A 26,425-nucleotide genomic window follows, 5' to 3' on the forward strand; every position below is an offset into this window, starting at 1 on the left:
ATGTCTTGGGGCATGAGATAACTCCTCAGGGTCTCTGTCCCCAGGAAAAGAAAGTAGAAGCCCTCCAGAAAATAAAAGACCCCACAACTCCGCGGGAACTAAGGAGCCTCCTTGGACTAACTAATTACAGAAGAAAGTTCATTGAGAACTACGCAGAGATCAGAAGACCCCTGATCCATCTTTTGAAGGGGGGATCAAGTTGGAGTGGAGTCCAGAACAAGCCGAGGCAGTAAGACAACTCAAAAGAAGCTTTTCACAAGCGCCTTGCCTAACTTACCCTGTCAAAAACAAGGAGTTCTTCTTGGAGACCGGGTTCTCAAATACATGCTTGACTGCAGTATTATATCAACGGCATGACAAGGTCAATAAAGTAATCTCCTATGCGAGTTAGACTTTATCCTCTGTGGAGGAAAAATTCAATGATTGTGAGAAGGCACTCCTGGCAATGGTGTGGGCATTGAAGAATTACTGCCCGTTTATCCAGGGGGAACAAATCATAGTGGAAACTCCACACCAACCTTTGCAATATCTTCAAAAATGACAGAATCCGGGCCAGAAATGTGAGTAATTCCCGAATTATTTCCTGGATTCTGTCAATGCAAGGCTTTCCTGTGGAGGTCAGATATGGCCAAAACAAGAAGAGTCTAGAAAATGCAAAAACAAATTGCACACCATATATTATAAATAAATTGTTAGTCTAAGTTAGAGAAATTCAAAGCTCCAATGGCTTGTTCAGTCGTTAAATGCTCTTTAGGGGTGCGGGGGAGAAAACCAACAACCTCGGTATCAAAGGTCAGTAATATCATGAAAAAACATGGAATTCCTATTAATAATAGGAACTCCCGTCCCCTGCACACCTCTTGATATTGGAAAAAAGGATCCAACCAAAATTTAAATAAGTGTCACAATTTTCACTAGTTTATGTTTTTAGAACAGCTAAATTCGTAAGTCATTTTGTTTTGTAATTCATAAATAGAAAGCAAATTTCAATATACACAGTGTTATACCAAAATGATTTATCCACATGATATTTTTAATACTTATTTTAAACCAAAATCAGAGTTCAATTCACTCAAGGTTACATAAAATACAAAACATCCTTGATATGGATCCCTACGCGTTTCGAGAGTGTGCCTCTCTTCTTCATGAGCAATAACTATTTCATTAAACACAGTGTTTCCTAATAATATTGATAATTCAACAATGCTCTAAATATAAGTTTCAACAAATAATTTCTCTTCCAAACACCAAACAACAGTATTTTTCTTTTCTTTAGGACTTCAAATATCCATTTTGATGTGGAACCTCTGAAAATCGCGTTTTGCAACTAGCAAAAAGATGGCTCCCAATCTGCCACACATGGAACATGTATAAACTTAAATCAAATGTTTGCAATCTAAGAGGCCTGTTACTGATAGTAACCCATATTGTAATTGTTTTGATCCCATGGTTTAAAATCTTGAATGAGAATGTAGCTATGATTTGATACAACTTGTTTGTTTTAAGCTAAGGAAACATTCAACAGAATTAACAGTAAAATTAAACCTGGCTGAGGCTACCAAACTGGAATAAGATGTTTTCTCACAGAAGGAAGGCCATTCCGCCTAGCGGGAAATCACACAGAAGCGTTAATTATGGGGTTGGGAAAGAACCTGGTCTACAGAGGCATGAGGAACAATGACCAGCTGCTACTAAGGAAATGCGAGGTGTGAAGACAGTCGTTAATGGCCTCTGCCAAGAGCAAGTAGGGAGGTGACTGCTCCTGGACTGCAGGGAGACAAAAAGAGGTGGACCCAAACAACCATCTGTGGCTGAACATTAACAAAGATTTTTTTTTTAAAGACTTATAACTTGCAAGTCAAAATTGTGAAAAATATAAAAGTAACAGATTTGTGAATCTAAATTTTGGCTGCACGTTTCAAGAGGTTGCAAAATCGTGTGACATGTTCTGGAAAGAAATGGCAAGAAATGTGATTTTACGCGAAATGTATTTCCGCTAGAATTGTGAAACTGTACACACCTATGCCCATCTTAAATGCGCACACTTGTAGAAATTTGCTTATAAATTGGACATTGTGTTCCTGATGAAAAGGACAACATTCTGTGAAAAGCGGACACAAGATCCCACAGCTACGGGGTTTGAGGAGTAGCCGCTTTGTAAAATATGTTATCTCTAAGTGTGATTGTTATAGAGGTTGCACATATGTAAATATATATTATGCCAAAAGTTGATTTTGTGTTCCAGGGGCTAGGGGTGGACTCTCAGCCTCATAAAATCACACCATAAAGTTGACACTCTATTTCTCTCCTCCTATCAAGGCAGAGAGTAGACTCTGACCCAATCACCTGTCGAAAGGGGCAAGCTTAGGCTAAACCAGCTCACACACACCCCCTTTATCATAGCATAAATAGAGACAGCTCACCACTTAGAAAGACAGACAGATTCACCCACTATCCGGATGCTGGCAGAGCACCCTACTGCTGAACTCTACATCGTCCTTGCTCCAGACTCCAGAAACTTGGCAAAAGCAAAAGGCCCACTGCATAGCTGAACCATTTTCAGCTAGGCCTCAAATTCCAGAACCAGAACCCCACAAACCTAAGGGGAAGCATCCAAAGACAGCCGGGCTGCACTATACTGCTTGCCTGCTGAAAATAACTATCATCAGAACCAAGAAGGGCAGATTGCATCCATTCCTGTGCCGTGCTGTGACCAGAGTGCCTTGCAGATCCAATCCAGTCCTGTATCAGGCTCTGACCAGAGGGCCTTGCAGATCCAGTCCGGTCCTTTGACATGCAGTGACCAGAGCGCCTTGCCGAACCAATCCAGTCCGATGAGCCCAGCTGTCTGTCTTAAACCAGATCCAATTCCCTGACCAGAATTGACGGTTCCATTTAAAAACATATCCAGTGAGTATCTATAGAAAGAATTGTGTCACTGGCATATGTACTATGCATAGTCAATCCCTATCTTAAACCCATCCTATCTTGCATTCAGAACCTGTATTGTTAGGAGTATTTTTGAATTTTCGAACTCTCTTTCCAAACCATCTTATCTTCCTCCACGATTAGTATTGTTAAAGCATCTGAAGAACGAAAGTTTCCTCCACAGGCAGTCATTCTGATCAAGTAGCTGTGTTCCTGTGTAGTATTCACTTTGTTCATAGTCATCCTCTAGTATAAGAAACCCTGTTGTCATTTAAAAGTGCATTCCTGTTTTCCATTTTTGCGCCTATCTCAAAAAAATGACCTCTACTAAAACGCCTATAACTTCCTCAGTTCTTGTGCTCAAAACAACATGGCTTCTGCTTGTAGCTAACACCCACAGCTTTAAATCACGTCTAAAGCTGCATTCCAAATCCAAATGGTTCTCCCGTTATCGCGATTATTGCCCAGTGAAAAGTTTGCTGCAAATTTTCGTTTTGGGAAATTCTTACACGTGTAAAACAGCTTTTAATTGCTTCCGACTTGAATTTTAAGATTTCAAATTATTTCTTGGTATTAATTCATTGCTGGTGTTTGCGTGCAAGTATCCAAAGCAGCTCCCATAAGAATTTATAACACTTTCCGAAATTTAGACCATATTTGGTGTTTTTGCCCAGTCTATTCTAAAGATAACTTTAAAAGCCATTCTGACAGCTTGACAGTCAATTCCGTTTTCTCTTGTGTTTGCTGGGGGAAAGTGGGATTGATATTCTGTTTAAATTCTGCCATTCCTGAATACCTGCTCTCTCCTCCTATATCTTTACTTTGCCTATTGGGGGATTGAAGGGTGTGCAGGGAGAACCTTTAACCAAAGTGCTATCCTATCTGAAACCACACACAAGTATTGTTTTCTGTGCTGAATTGTTTGCTCACTGTTACTCCTTGTGTATTAAAGAGATCATTCAGTGTTACATCACCCCATTGGTGATTGTTGTGTACCTATTAAGACATATTGTGATAACATTTTAAATACATAAATACATCTTTACCTTTGCAAACCAGCCTGATTCCTGGTTCAGTGTGACCGGGGGGGTGGAGGGTTCCAGGAGGAGGGCGTGATATGAGTGGTATATCGTTCCAAATAAAGAACTTTTAGACAAAAATAAATAAGGATTTCAGTTGTGCATTACATTCTAGGCTTCGATTTAGGTGTGTGCCGGATTGAAATCACTTACAGCATCAGCAGAGGGGGTATGTACCTTGGGGATATGGGAGGACTGTAAAAGGTCCCATTAAAATGCAAGGTTAATATGTTAACACACCCAGATCTTAATATTTTGGGTGTGGGACTTAGGCATTAAAAACTGGCTGACCCTGTCAGAGAGAAAGAGAGGGCACAAGCTTGCCTAAATCTTGGGGAAACTGCCAAAACATTGTGAAGGAGACTTGCCATTATATAACAGGGTGAATCATGACACATCTGCCTGAGGATAACTGGGTGGAGAAGCCTCAAGTAGATGGAGATTTAACCTTGAATGGGAGATAGAAACTATGAAAGCCTAAATGACTGACTTGGCCCTACGATTAGAAAGCCAAATGAGGGATGGATGATCACGACAATCTTTGATTGAGGTTTGATTAGTACCATGTGCTGTCCAAAGAGGAGTTCTGACGTCTTTCCTGAGTGCCAAAAACAGAGGTCTAATTTAAGTAGATTGATCCATCTGAAACCGGGTGTGCAAGGTTCTGCCTCGCCTTAATATTTTCCAGGAATAGTGGGTGGTGGACAAATTGTGCAGATCCTTAGCATATTTTACTGAATATTAATTTAATTAACTCCCAGATAGATTGACGCTGGGATAGGTCTGGGGATTTTGAAACCTCTGTGCTCGTTCCTCGGGGGAAGATATATTATAGTCATTTAAAGTAATTGGGGTGCATTTATTTTTCCTGTCAACCCCAGACTTCCCTAAAGTACACATGTTCCCTTGACCTAAAACAGCATTCCTAAATGTCCCCACTTCCCAGACCTTACCTTTAAACATAGGGGTATGTTTGCCCGAAAACATAATTCCTAACTGTCCCCACTCCCCAGACCTTACCTTTAAACAAAGCGGTGCCCTTGTCCTTAAACAAAATTCTAAACTGCCCCCATCCCCCACCTTAACTTTAAACAAAGGGGTGTCCTTATCCCAAAACGAAATTACTAACTGTCACCACTCCTCAAAACATGCCTTTCAACTCAGAGGTTCCACCTATAACTGATGCCTGGGTTGTTGGTGCTGGGGAGAGAAGTGCTTTGTAAAGTGAAAACAAGTGTAATTCTCCAATGAAATCTATACACTCTTTCCTGAGAGTGAGTAAGTGACCCTAATAGCAGGTCGATTTTGAATTGCTTTTGGAGGAAACAGGAAAAAGGGTTCTAACCATCAAAAGTCTATGTGATTTCAAACTGCTAGCATGTCCAAGTGTGGAGTGAAATGTAACGTACCAAGTGATGCATGTGAAATTGCTTTCAACCAAAACTGCGCAGTTGTTTTAAATTTAAAACATATTAAGTGATATGTATGCTCTAGTAACATGCCACGGTTGTATTAATTTCAACATCAAAAGGGGTTCATGGGACAAGAGGTTAGACATGTCAATTTGTCTGTTTTCCCTGCATTTGAAACAAAAGGAAAAAGTGTGTTTTGTGCTGCTTTGTTTTGTACCACAGAGAATGTGGCGTGTGTAATCATTGAAGGCAATTATTAATTGAATCTATACTTAAATAAATATATATTCTCTTTATACCCCGGGCTGGTTCTTGGCTCATTGTTGGCACAGGTGGAGGGATCTACGTGGCTCTAAATGACTCATAGAAAGGGCTAGCTGAAGCAAAATAATCAGTGTGCTTTGGGTCATCTTGATCGGGAGGAACTCTGTGTGTTAAGTGTGGTCTCTCAATATATTGTTACACCAGGATGCTTTGCAAAATACTGTCATTAATGTGAGATACACAGGGCACCATTTGCTAACTATGGAAAGCACGTCATCATGTACACCACTCTATATGAAGCACCTCTTCAACAAGCATTAATATAAACTCTACTCAGCCCAGCTTTGGAAAACATATCTTTTTTTTTTAATTATCCCAAGTAAATATAGCTGAATGTATCTCAATGGTGTAGTTAATCTGCTGCAGAGATATGTGTAGCTAGTTTAAGTCAAAGCAGGTTTGCTCAACCTTGTACACTCTGAGGCTAGTAATATAAGTGCCATTTAGTAAATATCAGTGACAAGGGCAGTTCAGGGCAAAATATAAGTATAGGTCATGGAATTAATATCATTAATGAACATTAGTAACCCAGCGAGAGACAATCAGAATGCAACAAGCATTCTGATTGGCTCTCGCCAGGTCCCTACCTGGCCGGGAATCCCTCCGTCGGGATTCCACAGCCTTTGTCCCCGGCGGGGGGTGTTGCAGCCCCTCAGCCAATGAGGAGGCTCGAAGCGGGGCCATCCCCGCTCCGAGCCTCCCCGCGACTGAGAGGCTGCCTTTGCCCCCACCGGGGACTCGGGTAAGTCTTTTATTTATTTATTTTTCCCTCCCCTTCCTCCTCCCCAACTTACCTTCTTGATCCTGCATCCCCGGCGGGGGACGAGGGAAGCCTCCAGCCGTGTGGAGACTCGAAGCGGGGCCATCCCCGCTCTGCTCCTCCACACGGCTGGGGGCTTCCCTCGTCCCCCGCCGGGGACGCAGGTACTTTTTTTTTCCCTCCCCGTCCCACTCCCGCCCTCCCAACCCGACTTACCTTTTTTTTTATCCTTTTTCGGGAGCGGACGCGCTGGGAACACAAGTGTTCCCAGCGCGTCCGCTCCCGATGACCGCCATGGAAAGGGAAAACGGACTCCGTTTTCCCTTTCCATGGCGACGGCCATTTTCTTGGTCGTTTTTTTTTCTGTCCCAAAACGCCGCAGCGTTTTAATGCCGCAGCGTTTCAGGACAGAAAAAAATTACTTTTAGTACCCCGTTCAAGCAAATTTTGCAGGCCGGGATACTAATAGCAATAGAACCCGAGCGGCGGGGGCATTACCAAATCTGGTAATGCCGGGGCCTTCGGTAAGGCCCTCGCTTCGCTCGGGTCCTTACCTATGGGCCCTGGGGCATTACCTGAGTCGGTAATGCCCCCGCCGCTCGGGTTCTAATGCTTAATTAGAACCTTGTCAGTTCATTGACTCTAAAAATAGATCACCCTTGCTCCTGTACTTAACCTAACATGCAGTAAATCCCCGGGCCTATCCCCATACCTTCTATACTCTCCAGTTTTCTATATTCAAGTGAGAAAACTGTCTCAAGTGAGAAAACTGTGAGAGTTAGTGCATGATGTACAGATAGTGAAGAGCGAAAGTGTTGGCCAGCTAAAGAGGGTACCTGAGACTTCCCCCCAACACACATGCGCTGGGAGCACAATTTGCAGTGACATCCCCTTAGACGGCCTGTTAATGTGAAATATCTATATATCCCTGCTTGAGGGATAAAAAGGAAAGTGGTACAGTGGCAGTTCATGGCACTGCCTTTGTCATGCAATGTGCAACCCGCTGCGCCTGTTCCAAACAGGTTCAGGAGAATATATATATATTTTTTTTTTTACTGTGTGCCTTTTAAATCCTTCCTATTTGACAATATGTGATGCACTGTAAAAAGCACAAACACTCCTCCTTATTTGCAGAAATATGCATGTGGGGATTCATTTCATAACACACAATGACCCCTTATTACTGAGACACATCATTGAATATGTATGTTGCATGAAAATTGACTCCTGTTAATCACTGAACACACAACTGCAATCCATTTCATGGGGTAATAAGCTGGCATTTCAATTCACTTTGCTCACTACACCTTTACATGCAGTATCCGCATCATAGCTGACAGAGTCCCGTGAGCCAATTCAGTTCTCATGCCAGCAATCAATAATTTATTGATATGATGAAACACAAAATATTCCCGACTCAACACTTACATGTTTAACTTTAATTTTAGTACTAATCACCATTTCCAAAGCATGCATTTTTTTTCATGTACTACAATTCTGTTTATCCTGCTATTTGCCTGCAATATATTGAACAATGGATTATGTGTTATCATGTTATGTTTCTACAATGTGATGTACACTGTATCATGTAATGTTCAGACTATGATTGACGGAATTCCCAGAAAACTATGACAATCTCTGTTGACTGACACCATGGCAGGGCACAGGAGGGATTACGAGACCTAGAAAAGCCAGGCTAGAAGGGCCTTAGTGCAACAGCCATGTGCTATCTCAGGGCAGATTAGGGTGGGAATAGCAGAACTTTCCTCATCATCTTTGCTCTCTGTTCAGACAGATTTGTAGAATAGGACTTAGAGAATCGTTACTGGGAAGCTCATACTCGTTCCAGTCATGATAAGATAAATTAAGCTATCTTTTTTGGCATCGGTATGCCCTATGAGCTACATACAACTGTATCTGCTGCAGCCTAGCATTTCTCAATACTTTTTATGATATCCTTGTGCTGTCTCCCACATCCCATCACTCATCGGGACCCCTACTTCTTCTTCCCAGTCCAATCTAAGTTGCACCACCTCCCTACCCACTTGAGACATTATCATCTCATACACTTTAGACGTTTCGTGTCCTCCTTCTGCTATATCATATATCATATCCAAAGTGGTGTCCGGTTCCTCCGCCAGTTCCACTTCGGACCAGGTATCTTTAATTTGTTGCACCACCCTGTGATACATAATATATTGTCCCGCACTCAACCCCATTTGTTCCACCAGCTCCCCGAATTCCAGTATCTTCCCCTCCTGCCACACATCCCCCATCGTTGCTATCCCCGCCGGTTCCCAGTGCTTCCTAATCATAAACCTCACAGTCAAGATAAGATATTCACATTGAGTAAAGAGAGAGAGTACAACTAGCATGTTCATACTCGTCCCAGTCAGGACTAGATATTTGTATTGAGTAATGAGAAATAAAATTGTTACTGGCACGCACATGCTCGTCACAGTACAGATCAGATATTGATATTGAATGAAGAGGAAGAGAATCATTATTGGCATGCTCATACTCATCCCAGTCCAAATAAGATATGAAGTATGAATGAAGAGAATGAGGATCATTACTGGCATGCTCATGCTCGTCCCAGTTAAGATCAGAGAATGGTATTGAGTGAAGAAAAAGAGAATCATTACTGGTACACAAAGACTCGTCTTAGTCGAGATAAGACTTTGAAAGAGAATCATTAATGGAATGTGTATGCTCATCCCAGTCATGACAAAGGATTGCATAAGAATCCTTACTGTAACCCCCATACCACAGTCAAGATAGGAGAGAGATTGATGTTCAATAAGGAAAGATTGACATTGAATAAAGAGAAAGAAAAACATTACTGGAATGCTTACACTGGTCCCAGTCAAAATAAGAAATTGGAGTTCAAAGAAGAGAAAGAGAATCATTACCGAAACATTCATACTTGTTCCACTTGAGATAAAGTATAGAAAAGAAATGGAGAAAAAGATAATCACTTCTGAACACTCCGAGTTGCTCTTGTTGAATTAAGGCATTGGTGTGGAATGATAATCGTCACAGGAAAGTTTATAATCCACGGGATCAAGGAGACAACCCTCAGATATTAGACTGAAATAGAAACCAAGGGCCAGGGCCAAAGTGACCAACATCCGGGAAGTAAAGATTAATAACTCAGGAAGATAAGGAATACGTTCTCAGTGTTGGACAAAGTTTTCCTATGAAAGGACAAGGATAAATACAAGTGGAGTAAGAGCAGAGAAAAGGGAAAGCATGAAATAGTAAAGAAAAGGAAGAGACAATCACAACTTTGAAGACCCCAGTAGTAGGAATGTGTGACTTAATGAAAGTAATTACCAACAACTACTTAAAGCTACTTTGTTGAATGGACAGCTCATAGAAGAAGGGAGTCATTCTCCTGGCTTTTGTTGTTATAATAGTGGTAGGGTTAAAATAGTTTAGTTTGGACAGTTAGCTCATCCTGATTTTGGACTCTCACTGACAACTGACAAGCACCTTAGTTAGCTTTGTTAGGTAGGGAAACCCTTAGTGTAGGGAAAAATAGGCATGTGTTTCTTTCAGTTAATAACAGTAGCAGTAAAATAAAAAGTTAAAGTCTGGTCCCTTCTTCTGACCCACCAGAGTAAGTAAAATGTGTTCTCTTTTTTCAGGTTTCTCAGGGTTGATGAACTAAAATCAGTTGAATGGAAGTATACAAAGATACTTGTTCTCAATGTTATCCTATGGAGGACACATGCTTTGCATTTACTTACCCCTTACACTGGTGCTCCCAAATGACCAGATGGGTCAATTGGGGGTCACTGGAGATTTTTTTTCTACTGTTGGTCCCCGTGAGAGTTTCCCAGGAGCTGCGGTGCAAGGATTCTACTGGTTGGGTCCAGGAGAAGAGTGTAACCCTTGGCAATGGAGAAATGCAGAATGCACCAAATGCAGCCCTCTTCAGGACAATTCACAGCATGGGCAAAGCCAATTTCCAGTGCTAGCCACTGCATGCAGGTGATATCTGGCGTTCTTCCTGTCGTAGTTTGTGGGGTGTTATCAAAGGCCCCAAACTAACGGAACTGACGAGATATGTGAAAAAGGCGCACCTGTCATTACCAAAGGAAACACAGCACTTTTAATTCACAAAGGCAGAAGAAATTCAAAGTTCCCATTCACACAGAAAAAAGGGATTTTTAAACACTGACACCAAAACGGCATTGCAAAGGTGTCTTTCTGCAAGGGAAATCCAGAGAAGGCGAAAAACAAAAATGTAATCCAAGTGCAGATTGGAAAAGCACATCACATTACTGCCTGAAAATAAATGCAGCATTTTCACTGAAACTGACACCAATCAAAAGGTGGTACACTGTGACAATTCAGACTCACTTTCCATCAGAAAAACTAACAAGATATAAATAAAAGTGTGTGTTTATTAATGATTGAAAGAAACAGCCCTGTACTTGCAGGGCAAAAGCAAAGTGGACCCTGAAAACACACCATATGTCATGGAATCAAGGCTGATGTTAGAACATGCAATATGTGGGTTTCTTTCAGCCAAGGACAAACGGTGGGCCCCTGGACAAACTTCACAAAGGCTTCCCCACTGAAAGCCTGACCTGCTTCTCAGCTGTTTAGAATTACAAAAAAATATGGCTTGCCTGAAAGGTGTTGAAAACCAAGTGTCCCCCAGACTTGCTGTCTTGAAAAGGAAGTTTGATGCAGAGCAAATGGCTCTAGCTGGTGCATCCCAGGTATTTACGATCTGCCAACAACCAACTTCAAACAACAAAGAGACAAATGGTCTGGAGGAAGCAGGGCTCCCATTTGGCCAACATGAATATTTACTATTAATTTAAAAGGACTCTTCTAACTTCGGCCTTTTTCTCCGTAACCAAAAGTTGTGCTATCTTGATTGATCTGTCATTTTTTAGGTAATTTACAGGCAATTTTGGTGACATGAAATTCCTCCACTTGCGACTTAGGGAATTGTAATGGCGAGCTAAAAGGGGTTCCTGGTTGCTATGAACATCTCCCGATTTAAGAGTTGGCGAACTGGGGAAGGCAGGGTTGTTGTTAGGTCTGGAAAGGATCAAGGGCTAAGCTAATGTTGGGATTGGCAGGACTCAGGGGTAACTATAGCCTTTTGGTTGCAGCCCCTGGGCTTATATCTGGGGCTACAACCAGAAGAACCCAGGGCTTTAGCCTCCTATCCTCCGCCCCCTAGCAACACCTCTTGGGAAGGGCATAAAATTAGGTATGTGGGGAAAACATTGCATGTTCCGAATGATTATACATTTTGCAAAAATAGTAGAAATTACCAAATGGCAGTGCAACATGGTGCTGACTCAACTGTTGTTTTATTAAATTTCCCCTGATTAGCTGAATTGGAATATATATATATATATTTTTTTATTTACGTGATCAAGCAGTTGGAATACCGTGAAACGCGTCATCATTTTACCAGGTTTCTTTTTCTCTAGGGCACATTTACCAATAAAGATATTCTGGGTTGCCTGGATTTGCAGTGATGACTTCTTTTTGCTGAAAGGACTCTGGATCCCCAGCTGTTCCCAGGAGTGCATTTCACTCTGTGTATTTAGTACAAAGTTTTTATGAAATATATATATGTATAAATATATATATTATGGCAGTTACTAGTAAAATTATGAAGTGTTGTTGCCACATAACTACTTTTTACCAAAAATTTGACATGAGAACAAATGGGATTGCAAATGGAAGCTGCCATATGTCTGCTCCAGTCTCCTAAGTCAATCCTTACAGAGAGCATGGATTTGGAAGAAGAGAGAAGGGTAACTGTCCAATTGGATTTGCGAGAACTCTTGCAGAGTACTCCCCAATATTGTAAACTTGACGGTGTCATCGCTGCTATAGAAAGTGGATGCACTAAGAGCGAAAGGGAGCGATTCTAAAATTAGCACCTCAAAGATAGCTGCTAAAAATTGACATCTGACAGCTGCCAGGAAACACCAAAAGGAATGTTTGCAGATATTGCTATTGGTTTTAGTTGTACCTTTCTGAGAAGGCTTAAAAGCTGACTGGGCTCTATGGTGGGGAGCTGGGGACCATCCTTGAGAGTGGGGTGACCACATCATTGCCCTGTCCTTCCAGAGATTTGTGAAATGGAGCTGGCTTTCCTGAACTTTTAACAGAGGTTCTCAATGTAAGTAGACTTGAACCCTTTTAAACCCAAACGTGGGGGAGTCTGCTGGTCTTAAATCCTTTCCTTCTATAGTGGGCAAGGGCGGTCAAAACTGTGTAGATCCTTAGCCTATGTAACTCAAAATATTAATTTTATTAATTCCTCATTTGGCGGAACACCACAGGATGTTTTTTTGTTAAAATTTGAAATTAACAAAACACATTCCCAGAAGGCACAGAAACCTTTATCCTGTAATTTAATTGGGCACATTTTCTGTTCAGCTTCCCCATGCAGGCCTTTAAGTGTGCGGGGGGGATCCCAAATTCTGAAATCCTTCCAATGTTTACCATCCAGCTTCCCAACAAATGCATTTCAGTGGAGGGGGTTCTGAAATCCCAAATTCTTAATTCATCCCAATTTTTCTTTCTGACTTCCCCAACACAAACCAAAGTAGGGGTGGTGGGGTCGGGAAAAAAAAAAGAACAACTGCTGAATTACCTTGTGTTATTTAAAAAAAAAGGTGTTGGCCAAATCATAATTGCCATAGGCAGTGTACCATATGAATCAGTAAACCAAACTGCTAGCCCTTTTAAGCGCACAGGAAAATCGAAATTGTACAGCATTGCATGCATAATTGTTTTTCTTTACTGATCAGTTTAATTATTTCTGGATGTGAAATGTGTAGAAAGTAAAGAATTGTGTTTTTTTTCTTTCTTTTCAACTAAGTTGTGTGATTTATTTAGATTGAGAGAAGTGTATTGTGCTGTGCCACGGATAAAGTGGTGATTGATACAAAATACAATTATATACATAACAATACAGGTGGGGGAAATTAAGGTTTAGGTCACAAACTGTGCTTGCACCATTGATGGGAAGAGATAGGCGCATGAGATATAGGCGCATGTATGGCATTGATGGGAAGAGATAGGTGCATGTGTGGCATTGATGGGAAGAGATAGGCGCATGAGATATAGGCGCATGTGTGGCATTGATGGGAAGAGATAGGTGCATGTGTGGCATTGATGGGAAGAGATAGGCACATGAGATATAGGCGCATGTGTGGCATTGATGGGAAGAGATAGGTGCATGTGTGGCATTGATGGGAAGAGATAGGCACATGAGATATAGGCGCATGTGTGGCATTGATGGGAAGAGATAGGTGCATGTGTGGCATTGATGGGAAGAGATAGGCGCATGAGATGTAGGCACATGTGTGGCATTGATGAGAAGAGATAGGTGCATGTGTGGCATTGATGGGAAGAGATAGGCACATGAGATATAGGCGCATGTGTGGCATTGATGGGAAGAGATAGGCACATGAGATATAGGCGCATGTGTGGCATTGATGGGAAGAGATAGGTGCATGTGTGGCATTGATGGGAAGAGATAGGCACATGAGATATAGGCGCATGTGTGGCATTGATGGGAAGAGATAGGTGCATGTGTGGCATTGATGGGAAGAGATAGGCGCATGAGATGTAGGCACATGTGTGGCATTGATGAGAAGAGATAGGTGCATGTGTGGCATTGATGGGAAGAGATAGGCACATGAGATATAGGCGCATGTGTGGCATTGATGGGAAGAGATACGCGCATGAGATATAGGCGCATGTGTGGCATTGATGGGAAGAGATAGGTGCATGTGTGGCATTGATGGGAAGAGATAGGTGCATGTGTGGCATTGATGGGAAGAGATAGGCGCATGAGATATAGCCGCATGTGTGGCATTGATGGGAAGAGATAGGTGCATGTGTGGCATTGATGGGAAGAGATAGGCGCATGAGATATAGGCGCATGTGTGGCATTGATGGGAAGAGATAGGTGCATGTGTGGCATTGATTGGAAGAGATAGGCACATGAGATATAGGCGCATGTGTGGCATTGATGGGAAGAGATAGGCACATGAGATATAGGCGCATGTGTGGCATTGATGGGAAGAGATAGGTGCATGTGTGGCATTGATGGGAAGAGATAGGCACATGAGATATAGGCGCATGTGTGGCATTGATGGGAAGAGATAGGCACATGAGATATAGGCGCATGTGTGGCATTGATGGGAAGAGATAGGTGCATGTGTGGCATTGATGGGAAGAGATAGGCACATGAGATATAGGCGCATGTGTGGCATTGATGGGAAGAGATAGGTGCATGTGTGGCATTGATTGGAAGAGATAGGCAAATGAGATATAGGCGCATGTGTGGCATTGATTGGAAGAGATAGGCACATGAGATATAGGCGCATGTGTGGCATTGATTGGAAGAGATAGGCACATGAGATATAGGCGCATGTGTGGCATTGATGGGAAGAGATAGGTGCATGTGTGGCATTGATTGGAAGAGATAGGCACATGAGATATAGGCGCATGTGTGGCATTGATGGGAAGAGACAGGCACATGAGATATAGGCGCATGTGTGGCATTGATTCGAAGAGATAGGTGCATGTGTGGCATTGATGGGAAGAGATAGGCACATGAGATATAGGTGCATGTGTGGCATTGATGGGAAGAGATACGCGCATGAGATATAGGCGCATGTGTGGCATTGATGGGAAGAGATAGGTGCATGTGTGGCATTGATGGGAAGAGATAGGTGCATGTGTGGCATTGATGGGAAGAGATAGGCGCATGAGATATAGGCGCATGTGTGGCATTGATGGGAAGAGATAGGTGCATGTGTGGCATTGATGGGAAGAGATAGGCACATGAGATATAGGCGCATGTGTGGCATTGATGGGAAGAGATAGGCACATGAGATATAGGCGCATGTGTGGCATTGATGGGAAGAGATAGGCACATGAGATATAGGCGCATGTGTGGCATTGATGGGAAGAGATAGGTGCATGTGTGGCATTGATGGGAAGAGATAGGCACATGAGATATAGACGCATGTGTGGCATTGATGGGAAGAGATAGGCACATGAGATATAGGCGCATGTGTGGCATTGATGGGAAGAGATAGGTGCATGTGTGGCATTGATGGGAAGAGATAGGTGCATGTGTGGCATTGATGGGAAGAGATAGGCGCATGAGATATAGGCGCATGTGTGGCATTGATGGGAAGAGATAGGTGCATGTGTGGCATTGATTGGAAGAGATAGGCACATGAGATATAGGCGCATGTGTGGCATTGATTGGAAGAGATAGGCACATGAGATATAGGCGCATGTGTGGCATTGATGGGAAGAGATAGGTGCATGTGTGGCATTGATGGGAAGAGATAGGCACATGAGATATTGGCGCATGCGTGGCATTGATGGGAAGAGATGGGCGCATGTGTGGTTACTTAAAACAAAACTATATAGATATATATAGATTATAAATGCCCAATGATAGCGTGCAGGTGTCCTGCCTCTCAAGCACTGGGGGGCATGGATTACGTGTATAACCGTGCATTCTCCACGTTCAAGCAAAGAGGAGTAACGTGCTTTATATTGCAACTTTCCCTAGAGGCAATTAGATGAAAGCAAGCACCATTCCGAATCCGTGTGGCACCTGTCAATCCAGAGCAACAAACCCGCGCGAACACGTTTCAGAAAGAGATAGGGGGCGGGGGTCGGGGGCGGTTAATTGGGAAATGCCAATAACGGAGAGGGTGAGTGGCATGTTTTCCCGTCCTCCGGGAGAGCGTGTCTTGCACACTTGCCGTTGCTGAGGTGTCGCAGTGAGCACTCGCTCAATGCGCCTCTTCCAGCGCTCGGCCTTGGTGTGTGGGAGTAAAGATGCGCGCCCGCGTTCCATACAGGGAATGGCAATGTGTGCAGTGGACTGTGCCGCTGCTGGGATCCCGCAATGTGTACACGCGGGATTGGGGTGCTGCTTTATTGTTCAGTGTGATCTTAATACCCGGGGACATTCGGCCGGATGTGTCTGCAGGGGCTTAAATAAAATGCCGTCATTAATCCCGCATGCGAGGAATGCCAGCGCGACGGCGAGTAAGGGGTCCCCCACACTCCCGCCCTTTTAACGAGTCCAGTTGCGAAGCATTTCCCTAACTCGAGACCAACCATAACTTGAACGACTCTGAATGCAAACCTCCGTGCTGTGCGTTCTGGAAGCTGTACCAAGCCCGATTCTAGCGTCTAGATGCGAGAATGCTACTATGGCTCGACCTCTCGCAGGACGTCGCATATTGTGTGGATAGAAAGGACGTGAACGTATATGCGTGCAGTGCCTCGCAGTCAAACCCTTTCGCGGCAGGAGGTGCCTGTGGTGCGCTGTGTTGCGCGGGCGCAGGATAACGCTGCCGCCGCGCTTGCGCTGCGCAGCAAATGGCGGAACTTATTAGCAGCTTCCATTCACGCTCCGATAGATATGTTAAACAAGGCGTCGATACGCGCCGCACACCAGCACAGGTGTCGCGCCGCCGAGAATTCCGCTGAACGGGTCCAGCCCGTGATTACCTCGGGTTGAAAACCTCGAAGTTAAAAGGACGGACGCCTTTGCGCCTAGATGGACATGCTGCTGTGCGAGAGGACGGCTCGGCGCCCGCTGAAATAGAGCCAGCAGGCGCGGGAGGAAGGCTGTCGGCTTCATCCCGAGAAGCCCCTGCATCCCGGAGGCTCGCTCCTTTCTATTCCCTGCTCCTCGCCCTCCGTCACCCTCTCCCCTCCTCCTCCTCCTCCTCGCTGCCTGCCTGCCTGCCTCCCTCCCACCCTTTGATGCACATACGCTGTCACATTCCATTGACGCGCCCCTCTCCGCCGCGGCTCCAGCCAGAGCTCGCAGCTTCTCCAGCGAGTTGGAGTGCTCGTGTGCGGGGCTCGGTGCGCTCCTGCCTCCCCGCGGAAGACTGGCCAGGTGGAGTAGCGGTGCTGGAGGGACCGGCAAGGGACAGCGGCCGAAGCACTTCCAGCAGCCGAGGCGCCGGCGCTTCGTGGCCGCCGGGGACTTGGGGAGGACGTTGTGCACTCTGATGCTGGTGGTGGCGACGGCGGCTCTGGCCAGGGGGGGTTAGCGATGCTTCACTCTGCTAACAAGGGACGGAAGCCTTCGCCCGAGGCAGGTGAGAGACGCGCCTGCTTTGCCTTGCTCCCTGCATGTGTGCGGCTGAACTCTGCTGGCGCTGCCCGGGCACCGGAGAGGCGATGCCCGCCGCCCGGCGGATGGATTGCAACGTTCGGGGGGAGGGAGGGGGCTCTGGATGTGGCAGCCTCCCGACGGCTGCCAGGATGTTGCCGCGGCCCGTTCAGGTGGCTCCCTTCCGGGGTGCAGTTTTGGAAGACGCCGGCGTTTCTGGGGGAGTAGGGATGTCAGCTTCTTTGGCGGCGTTCTGGAGAAAGGGACCCCGCATGCCACAGAAGCAGCCCCACTACTCTTTGGTATTGGGACCTAAACATAAGAAACTCAAAAACAACTGGTATCCCACAACACGCTTTTGTCAACAACAGCACATTTTTATGGTGTAGGATTGTTTTGTCAACGTAATGCACGAGAGGGCGATTACAGCGTTAGTTCTGGTCCATTTGTCAACTTGCAGACACCGTGGATATGTGTATGTGTTGGTACGGGGGTGCATTTTTTTGGACTAGGGGTTGAGCAGGAGTGGAGAGCTGGATGGCGCTCTCGTCTGCCTGTCAGCCGGCGGCCACCAAATGGCTAGGGTGGCCAGTGGATGCTTCCTGGGTTAGGGAGTCGGCGAGCTGCCTGAACGACGTCCGGATCCCAGGTGGAGTAGTGTGTCTGGCATAGAATACGTGTGCGTGCAGGTGTGAGCTTCATGGACTGGATTGTTGCTTCTTAGGACACTTTAACCTCTGGCGATGTTGGTTAATGCGGGCATCCTCTACGCAGCAGCTTTCTAAATCTCGTTTGTGATGCCTCGCTTCGCGCGTGTGCCTGCGCACATGCCCCCGTCATGCCCAGTGTTGGAATGACAGATGAGTGTGTGTGCATTGCAAGAGGTGGCGTGCACACTGGTTCACTATCGCGTGCACGCCGTGATTGGGAATCTGGACATCCCTGGCTTTGGGTTGTGGAGACGGGACTCTAGTACTCCAGGGAGAGCTACTTGGGGTGGGAAGCCATCACTCTATCGCACTAACACGGGCGCGATGGCACCGTTACCCCTGCGTGCATGACTCGAGGCGCCCGCGTGTGCCTTCAGATTCAATGCGCACGCTTTAGAGCCTCATTGGGGGTCCCCAGGGGCTCGTGTTGCCCCTGCCCAGGTTTACTAAATCGCATTTGGCAAAGTGAACACGAGAGCTCTCTGCGGACGATATCGCCTCCGGGCGGCAACAGCATGTTGCACCGCCTCCGACACCAGGGTGGCGCCGACGCTGGCGCGGCTTTTTTTTCCAGTCAAACGCCCGCCAGAGTTGTTGCTTGAATATCTGTCAGAAGTTGCTGTCGAGGATGAAGTGTGGGAGGAAAAGGTTCGGTGTTGGATTGCGGACACCGTAATGGCCCCTGGTTGAAGCAGGTTCTTATCTATGTGAACTGCTCTGGGCATAACAGAGCTGGGCTCACGTCTCGACCCTCGCCATTCAATGTGTGTGTCTGCTTCTGTTCGTGTGAGCGGGACCAGGCAATCGGTTCGGCCACAGGCACGTGGCTCTTTGGGGGAGTCTCTTGTGATCACGGATGCCTAGGATGGCAAACATGGCACCGGCTTGCCCACACAGTGCTGATCGAAAACGACCGTGGCTACGTTGGGTGTCTGCTTGGTCCGCTGATATAGGATCGCCGTGCAGGGTCTCTGCCTTCAAGTCCTGGGGACGCGCACACACTATCCTCAGCTTGCACCGTACCGCGCAATCTGCACGTCTGCTTTGTACTTGTTGTACACCGTCAATACCGTTCCCATTAACGCTGCACTCTTGGGCCTCCTTGGATACCTGATTCCCACGCGCCTGTCCTGGAAACTGCGCGTAGCGAGCTGTCTATACACAGGAGCAGCGCACAGCCCTGGCAGCCCCTGACCCGCGAGCCCTGGCAATGCCAACTGCCCGCTCTTACATTGACGACGTGCAGTGTGAGGGCTGCCCTTCGTGTCACGTCGTCTGCAGTCTTCTTTTTTCTATTTAAGCCGCAGTCCGACCCTTTCTCCCGTCCTATCTCTTAGGGGGCAAGCAAGCCCCCATAGTCCGGTACAGTGGAAGGCAGCCCTTGGAGGGGAGATCTCCGAGCTGGGGCACCCTGGGATTGCCAACAGCCGAAGGCTCGTCCCTCGCTGTGCACAGGAGGTCAGTCTGTTGCCCCCGGAAGCTACGAGCCAATTCATGTTTTAGTCCCGTAGAAACTCGTGTCAGAGCCACATGTTCAAACTTCATATAATCCCGTCCGTCCCATAAAGCAGTGGATGGGTAGGAGCAGCAGTTTTTTGCCGCGCGGCCAGTAGGTGTCGCTGTAGAGCAGCAGGAAAACCGTTAGCCACAAGCTGGGGGTATTACACAAGCCAGAGCACCTATTTGATGATGTAGGCGGTAGAATTCAGCCCCCCCCACCACCACTATTGATTGGCGATTGAAGATCTATAACTATTTTGTAATAAGACCGGATGCTTACGTTTTAAAGGCAGCGTCTTGCCAGAACTGCCAATCTTGTCAGACACGAAATGCACCTTTTTGACGAGGAAGATGTACCTTTAGTAAGTGCCAACACGCACTACCTTTATTAGCAACGTGTATTACTGTAGCTGTGTGTAACCACGCACACCGTGTTCACCACATTTGGGAGAACTACGAGTACACGTGCGCGGCGCACTCCCAGAATTCGTGTAATGTTCGAGTGCATTGAAAGGGACGCAGTCGAATGCTGGTGTCCAGCGCGCTGAAGGGGGCGCGGGGCACTGTCGCCAGGCCACGTGCCTGTCCCCTGCTGCTCCCGATGTCAGTGGGGCAGAAACGCGCGCGCCCAATAGCTTCTGTAGCAACTCAGAATTCTAACGTTTCTGGGCGCTTTCCGCTTGCAACGTTCGCCGCAAACGGAGCTGTACACGAGGAAGCGAATGCAGGCACACACTCTGCTCTCCTTGCTCCGAAACTGCTGTGTTGGTAATCGCTTTGATAAAATGACAAAGCTATCCCCGAGGAAATTCGAATTCTAATGCACGTGCTCCATTTGATGTAATTTCAGGCGAGCACTGACCTCTATCTGTGGGAATATTTATTTTTTCAGACAATCTGGTGCAACGCCGTGAATGCGGTCCCCGGCGCGCATGCCCCGGCTGCGTGCGCAAACACACGCACACACGTATGATATACACATGTACCCATCTAGGAAAGCACACGCTAGCTGTGTATGGGGCGTGATAGCATTGTGCACGCCAGATATCCCCATAGCCGATAGCTGTACAGTATATGGGCACACTGGCATTTCCCCCCACGCCAGGGGCTCATCAAAACTCTCTGCATGCCGGAAAAGCACGCATGTGTGCATCGCCCATTCACTGCAGTCATACAGCACACCTCTGGTCATCACACACTGTATTCCCCACCAGGCGCTGCGCCTACATCCACGGACGTGCTGCACGTGCTTGCAGTATTAGCCAATGCCTTTCTGTAATACATCGGCTTTCCCTGGCAGTGTAGATTCCTAGGGCCCTGGGCCAGAGGGAGTACCTAGGGCGATGCTCGCACGATTGGTTGCAGCCGGAGGTCCTTGCAAATGGGGCAAGCACACATCTCGCATTGCTCTAATGCGTTGCGATGCCAGCATGGCAATGGGACCACCCTCAGAAGGGGACCGCAGGGCTGCCTGCTGCCGTCTGCCCCCAGAATGGGACCGCAGGGCTGCTGCTGACGTGTGCCCCCAGAATGGGACCGCAGGGCTCCCTGCCGCCGTGTGCCCTCAGAATGGGACCGCGGGGCTCACTGCCGCGGTGTGCCCCCAAAATGGGACTGGAGAGTTCACTGCTGTCGTGTGCACCCAGAAGGGGACCGCAGGGCTCCCTGTCACCGCGTGTACTCAGAATGGGACCGCGGGCTCCCTGTCGCCGTGTGTACTCAGAATGGGACCGAGGGCTCGCTGTCTCCGCGTGCACTCACTCATTTACACCGAGCATACGATTTAGGGGAGAAAACAACCGACACAATGAGGATTGACGCCCCTCGGCCGTGAATGGTGTTTACAACTCTTTTGAGAGTGTTTCAGGGGTGATTAATGTAACACTTCCAACCACACCTGTGAACTGCTTCTACAACTATGTTTTTTAAGAAATGTGCACATTGTTTTAGAATCTTTCTATTTTCACAACATGTCAAAGGGAGGAGTGAGAGGGGGGCGTCACCCGCATCTTCTACCTGTATGGACACGCCCCCCCTCGATGTGCGCATGCAAGCGCAGAGAGACAACCCTGCCACTTGCAGAAGTGCTGCCTCACTCCCAGGTTCTGAGCTGTGGGTTTCAATCGCCCACCGGAACATCCACCCTTTGAAATCTGAACATTGTTTCTTTTGCCGCACCCTTTTAAAATCCAGGGCTACATCGCCGTATGCAGTGCAACAATATATTAATGAAGACATGCACACGTGTGCTGCTTGACTCCATACAGAGACTTATTTTGAATATGGTGCCATGGATACAATTAGATCACATTGATGATTCATACATGCAGGGTTTTTCAGGCCGTTGACATCTCTCTAACACATACTTTTACACCACTGTCACACAGCTATTCACCCTCTCTCACTCTCTCTAACACACGCATACATATCGACTCTCTCACACTCTTTTCCTCCCTCTCTCCTTCAAACAAATCATCCTCTAGCTTCCTCTCTCCTCGTTTTAAAAACATTTTATGATCTCTCTTTCCCGTACAATATTTATTTATTTATTTATTCATATTTATAAAGTGCATGTCACAGGCCAGGGGGTATAGTAGCGCTAACAAGACGTACGACATGCATCCTTAACAAATGAAACTGTGCATACAAAGAAGAGGAAGATCCCTCAGACATACATGGCTCATGAGCAGAGCTAACGCAAAACCTGGGATGCAGCCGAAGCCACCTCGTTCCCAGGCCCCTCTTCCCAAACACATACTATGACTTCCTCTCGTGTTTCAGCCATTGAAAACAATGACTGCAATCATCGACAACGTCGATAGCGTTGGTCTTTGCATTGAATAATGTAACCCACAAGTAGTGTGTGTTTTTTGTTGTTGTTCTATGCATGCATCTTGGCATGTGCACGTTGCTGCTGTCTTATGCAAAGCAGAGCCCCACACACCCCAATAATGGCATCCACTGGCAATCAAGGCCCCACATGCATGACACATTACCATATTTAATACACAGCTTCGCATGTCCAGTTGCTTTCATTCTATGCCAAGCTCAGACTAAAGCGCTTCAAAAAAATGTCAGCCAATGCCATTTAATGTTTGATATGTCCATTAAACCCATTACATTTCAGGTGCGGAGCCTACCGGCCACCTTCAGGCTTCACTACCAAATACAGGGGGATCAGGGTGGGGGGGGCTCATCTGACTCTCCACCATGCCCTCTAGCCCTCACTTAAGTTGGCACTCACCTGAATAGGCTCCATTGATACTGATGCATAGTTCTGCCACTCCGGGTAATAGTTCCCCCTGTGGCTGCTTCCAGGTTTCCTCTACCTGCAATATCCTGCCCATCTGGTAGGGCGTACAGATGTGGTCCCGCCCCTCCCTTGCCACTAGCCTAGTCCCTTAGCAGCCATTTGCAAGGGGCAGACAATGGGTGAGAAATGAGCATGAATAACCCCACCTGCATCCTGAGAAGGCAATGAGCGTGTTGAATGGCACACACATTCATGAGCACATTAAAATGGAGGACAATGCACGATTGTCTTCATTTATATGTGTTTTGCCGCTGAGGCTAGACTTTACTACTTGTCCATATCAGGCCATTGGTAAAATGCTACACAGGCTGGACAATTCAACAATATGCGACAAGACGTATCATCACATTGTTTTAATAAGAGAGGAAAGTGTACCTTTTGGAAACCAACAAACCCGTGATAGCAACATATCTAACACAACAACTGCATTGGCTCCAAATGTTAATAAGTACATTATGGCGCGTTGGATGCGTTTCAAGTATATTCCTGCCAGAAATTAGCTTGCCTCCAATAACCCTACTCTCACCCTTTAAAAGTCACTTCTGTATCAGCCATCACTTAGCTTTGCTCCCTGACATGGGGCCTCATTCCGAGTCGGGCGGTAGGGGATACCGGGCACCAGTAAGGAGACCGGTGCTGGTAATCACCTACCGCCCGATTCCAAGGTCCCCTAACAGGACCCGTAAGGTTTGCCTGGTTGGACCAAACGTACCTTATGGGTCCCGTTAGGGGACCAGGGTGCAAATAATGGGCTTGCCATTCACAAGCCCGTTATTTGCGCCCTCCCCATTCCCATTGAGCTCTATGCGGGCTCAAATGGGAATGGCGAATGGCATTTTCAATGGGGACTTACTGGTCCCTCAAAGGTCGGACTACACAAGTAAGTCCCCATTGAACTACACCGGTGCCGGACCCGTTATTGGTGGCAGTCATGGCGCATATAGCGCCATTACTACCACCAATCTCGGAATGCGGGCCATGGTTTTTGTAGGGTGTGAAGAATAGGACCAGACACAATATGGCGCTGTCCTGTTGAATGTATTGTTGATCCCCATATACAATAGGTATGGTATATAATGTCTAGAGTAGGGAACTATCGAGTGCCACGTTAATATACGAGATGTAAGTTGGCATTCCTACTTGGTTTATCCTGTACTGTTTTGGCTTGCAAAAAGCCGGTGGCCTCCGCAGGCTTCATATGCACGCCTGAGTGCAAAAGGGTGGTGTACAAGTGTGTATTCCACATTTATACATTCTCCGTTTGCACTCTGCTGTGCAAATTAGGTTTGGTGCTGGTGTCCACTTTACGCTGAAGTGCAAATGTAACAGATCCCTGCCATCAAATTAGGAGGAACTCAAATAGGAGCCCTACCGTTGGCACATAATATTCAGCAACTATAAATTAAGCTCCGGAGTAAAAAAAAAAACCTGAGCTGTATCTTGGGAAGTGCAAGACATAGGTCTGTTTCACGATTTGAGCACTCACCTGTCATTTGGTCTATGTCACGACAAGTAGGTCTTCCTCCAAAAACGACATCCCCTGGTCCTACGGTGATCATGCAGCAATTCCTATAGTACATCATTGCCTCCACCATGCAACACACCATCCATTGCAAGCAAAGCAACTCATTTGCAATGTAAAGGCAATGAAATGCAGAATGGTGAACCACCCAGGCTCTGCTGGCATCAGACACAGATAGTTCTGTCGCATAGAGCCTATCAAGTCTACCTTTTGCTCGTTTGTGATGGGTGGAAACACAGTACATTAGAAGGAGAGATGAACAAGTGTCTGCCAGCACGCTTAGGAATTTCAGAAGCATCACAGGGCAGTGCGTGTAGGGCGCAGTCTCCTATCCGGCATCAGGAGAACAGGACTGAGGTTTGCACTAATATATTGGATGGACCATCATTTTGAACTTAAATGAGGATTTGGAAAGGACAATAGACACAGAAGGTTAATAAAAGAGGAGGATTATCACTCTTTTTCATTCGGAGCCATTAACAACTGGAAAGAGCTACCTCCTAAATGTTAGTGACGTGCACGTGGCACAGATAATGATCGAAGTGCTGGCGAGGGAAGAGGCCTAGACGGAGAATATACATATTCGGAAAAACGAAGGTCCTAGTTTATAAAGGCCTGTATGCCTTAGGCATAGTGCATTAAATTAAATGCACTTCACCACCGGTGAAGTTCTTTTAGATTTCCTTAATATGGTCTCATTTTGTAAATTAGAAAAGAAATGAGCCGACACATTTTGGATTCACTGTAGGTGACTACTTTTGTTGGGGGGGGGCAAGATATAGCGCATGGCAGTAATCCAAATTACGGGAAAGAAAAGCATTACGCAATTATTATAATTATAATTGTTCTTTTAGACCGTGATTCTAAATTTGTTTTGCTATGCGTTGTCTTGCTTCCAAGACAAATACGTTGCCCCTGAGCTATCCGCCCTGGCCCGCAAGAACATTCTCTGTTCTGTAGAGAATCATTTCCGGAGATGGTGACGCAACTTCAAACAATACAAATATTATTTCATCGGGGTATTAATCTATGGACCCAAGGAATGTTCAGAATCTAATACAATGCCCACGTTTGGCCCACTTGGAACCAGCTCGGGGCAAGTCCCCAAAGTATCTGGCCAGTATGCACTGCACCGGAGAGGGGGCCTTGTACCAAAATCAAGGACTTCCTTTTTGACTGAGTACCTTCAGTCGTTTTTAGTGCAATCAGGTCATTTTTCCTCTATGCAATGTTTAAACGTAGAGCTGCATAGACCCTCCTCATATGTGAGGAGGTTTTTTTTGATTGATTGATATATTATTTCTATCGCGCTCGTACACAAGTGTTTCAAGTGTCTGGATATCATCAGAGCACATGACAAATTACATCACTAAAAGTGTAACCGTGTTAACCCTGGGCGACTTTATGCATTAAAAAGAGGGGGCAATACGATTGAACCCTGAGGGACGCAGAGGGCCAGCTGCGCAGTTGTTGAATCATCCCACGTCAAAGCTTCTGACTCAGTTTTAATGCTCTGAAAGGGCTGTGCCACTTTAAAGTCAGGCCGCATAGGCCATCGGAATGAAGCAAGCCACTGACCGTGTCATGGTCGACAGAGTTGAAATTTGCTGCCAGATCCAAAGTATACAAGCAAATCGTGCTGGCTGGTAGGTGGCACAGCCCTCAACAGCTAATAGCTTTGATGTTCATGAAAGACAGCTCCTGTCCTGAATCGCACTC

The 26,425-nt window shown here is 46.1% G+C and overlaps 1 protein-coding gene across 7 annotated transcripts in view; it reads left to right on the plus strand.

The window, feature by feature from the left end:
• The window catches only part of TENM2 (teneurin transmembrane protein 2), a 3,863,575-nt gene that overhangs the window by 2,215,067 nt on the left and 1,622,083 nt on the right, over positions 1–26,425 (plus strand). The window contains exon 1 of one of the 7 annotated variants that reach the window (XM_069654295.1): positions 16,755–17,647. The exons of the other annotated variants lie outside the window; for them this stretch is intronic. Within the exon in view, the coding sequence (XP_069510396.1) occupies positions 17,602–17,647 (46 nt within the window). The 5' untranslated portion in view covers positions 16,755–17,601. Of the gene's footprint in view, positions 1–16,754; positions 17,648–26,425 lie in introns of those variants that run through there. 7 annotated transcript variants of the gene reach the window in all.

Source organism: Ambystoma mexicanum, chromosome 3q (genome assembly GCF_040938575.1).
Source record: "Ambystoma mexicanum isolate Mex_15411 chromosome 3q, UKY_AmexF1_1, whole genome shotgun sequence".
NCBI classification, from domain to species: Eukaryota; Metazoa; Chordata; class Amphibia; order Caudata; family Ambystomatidae; genus Ambystoma; species Ambystoma mexicanum.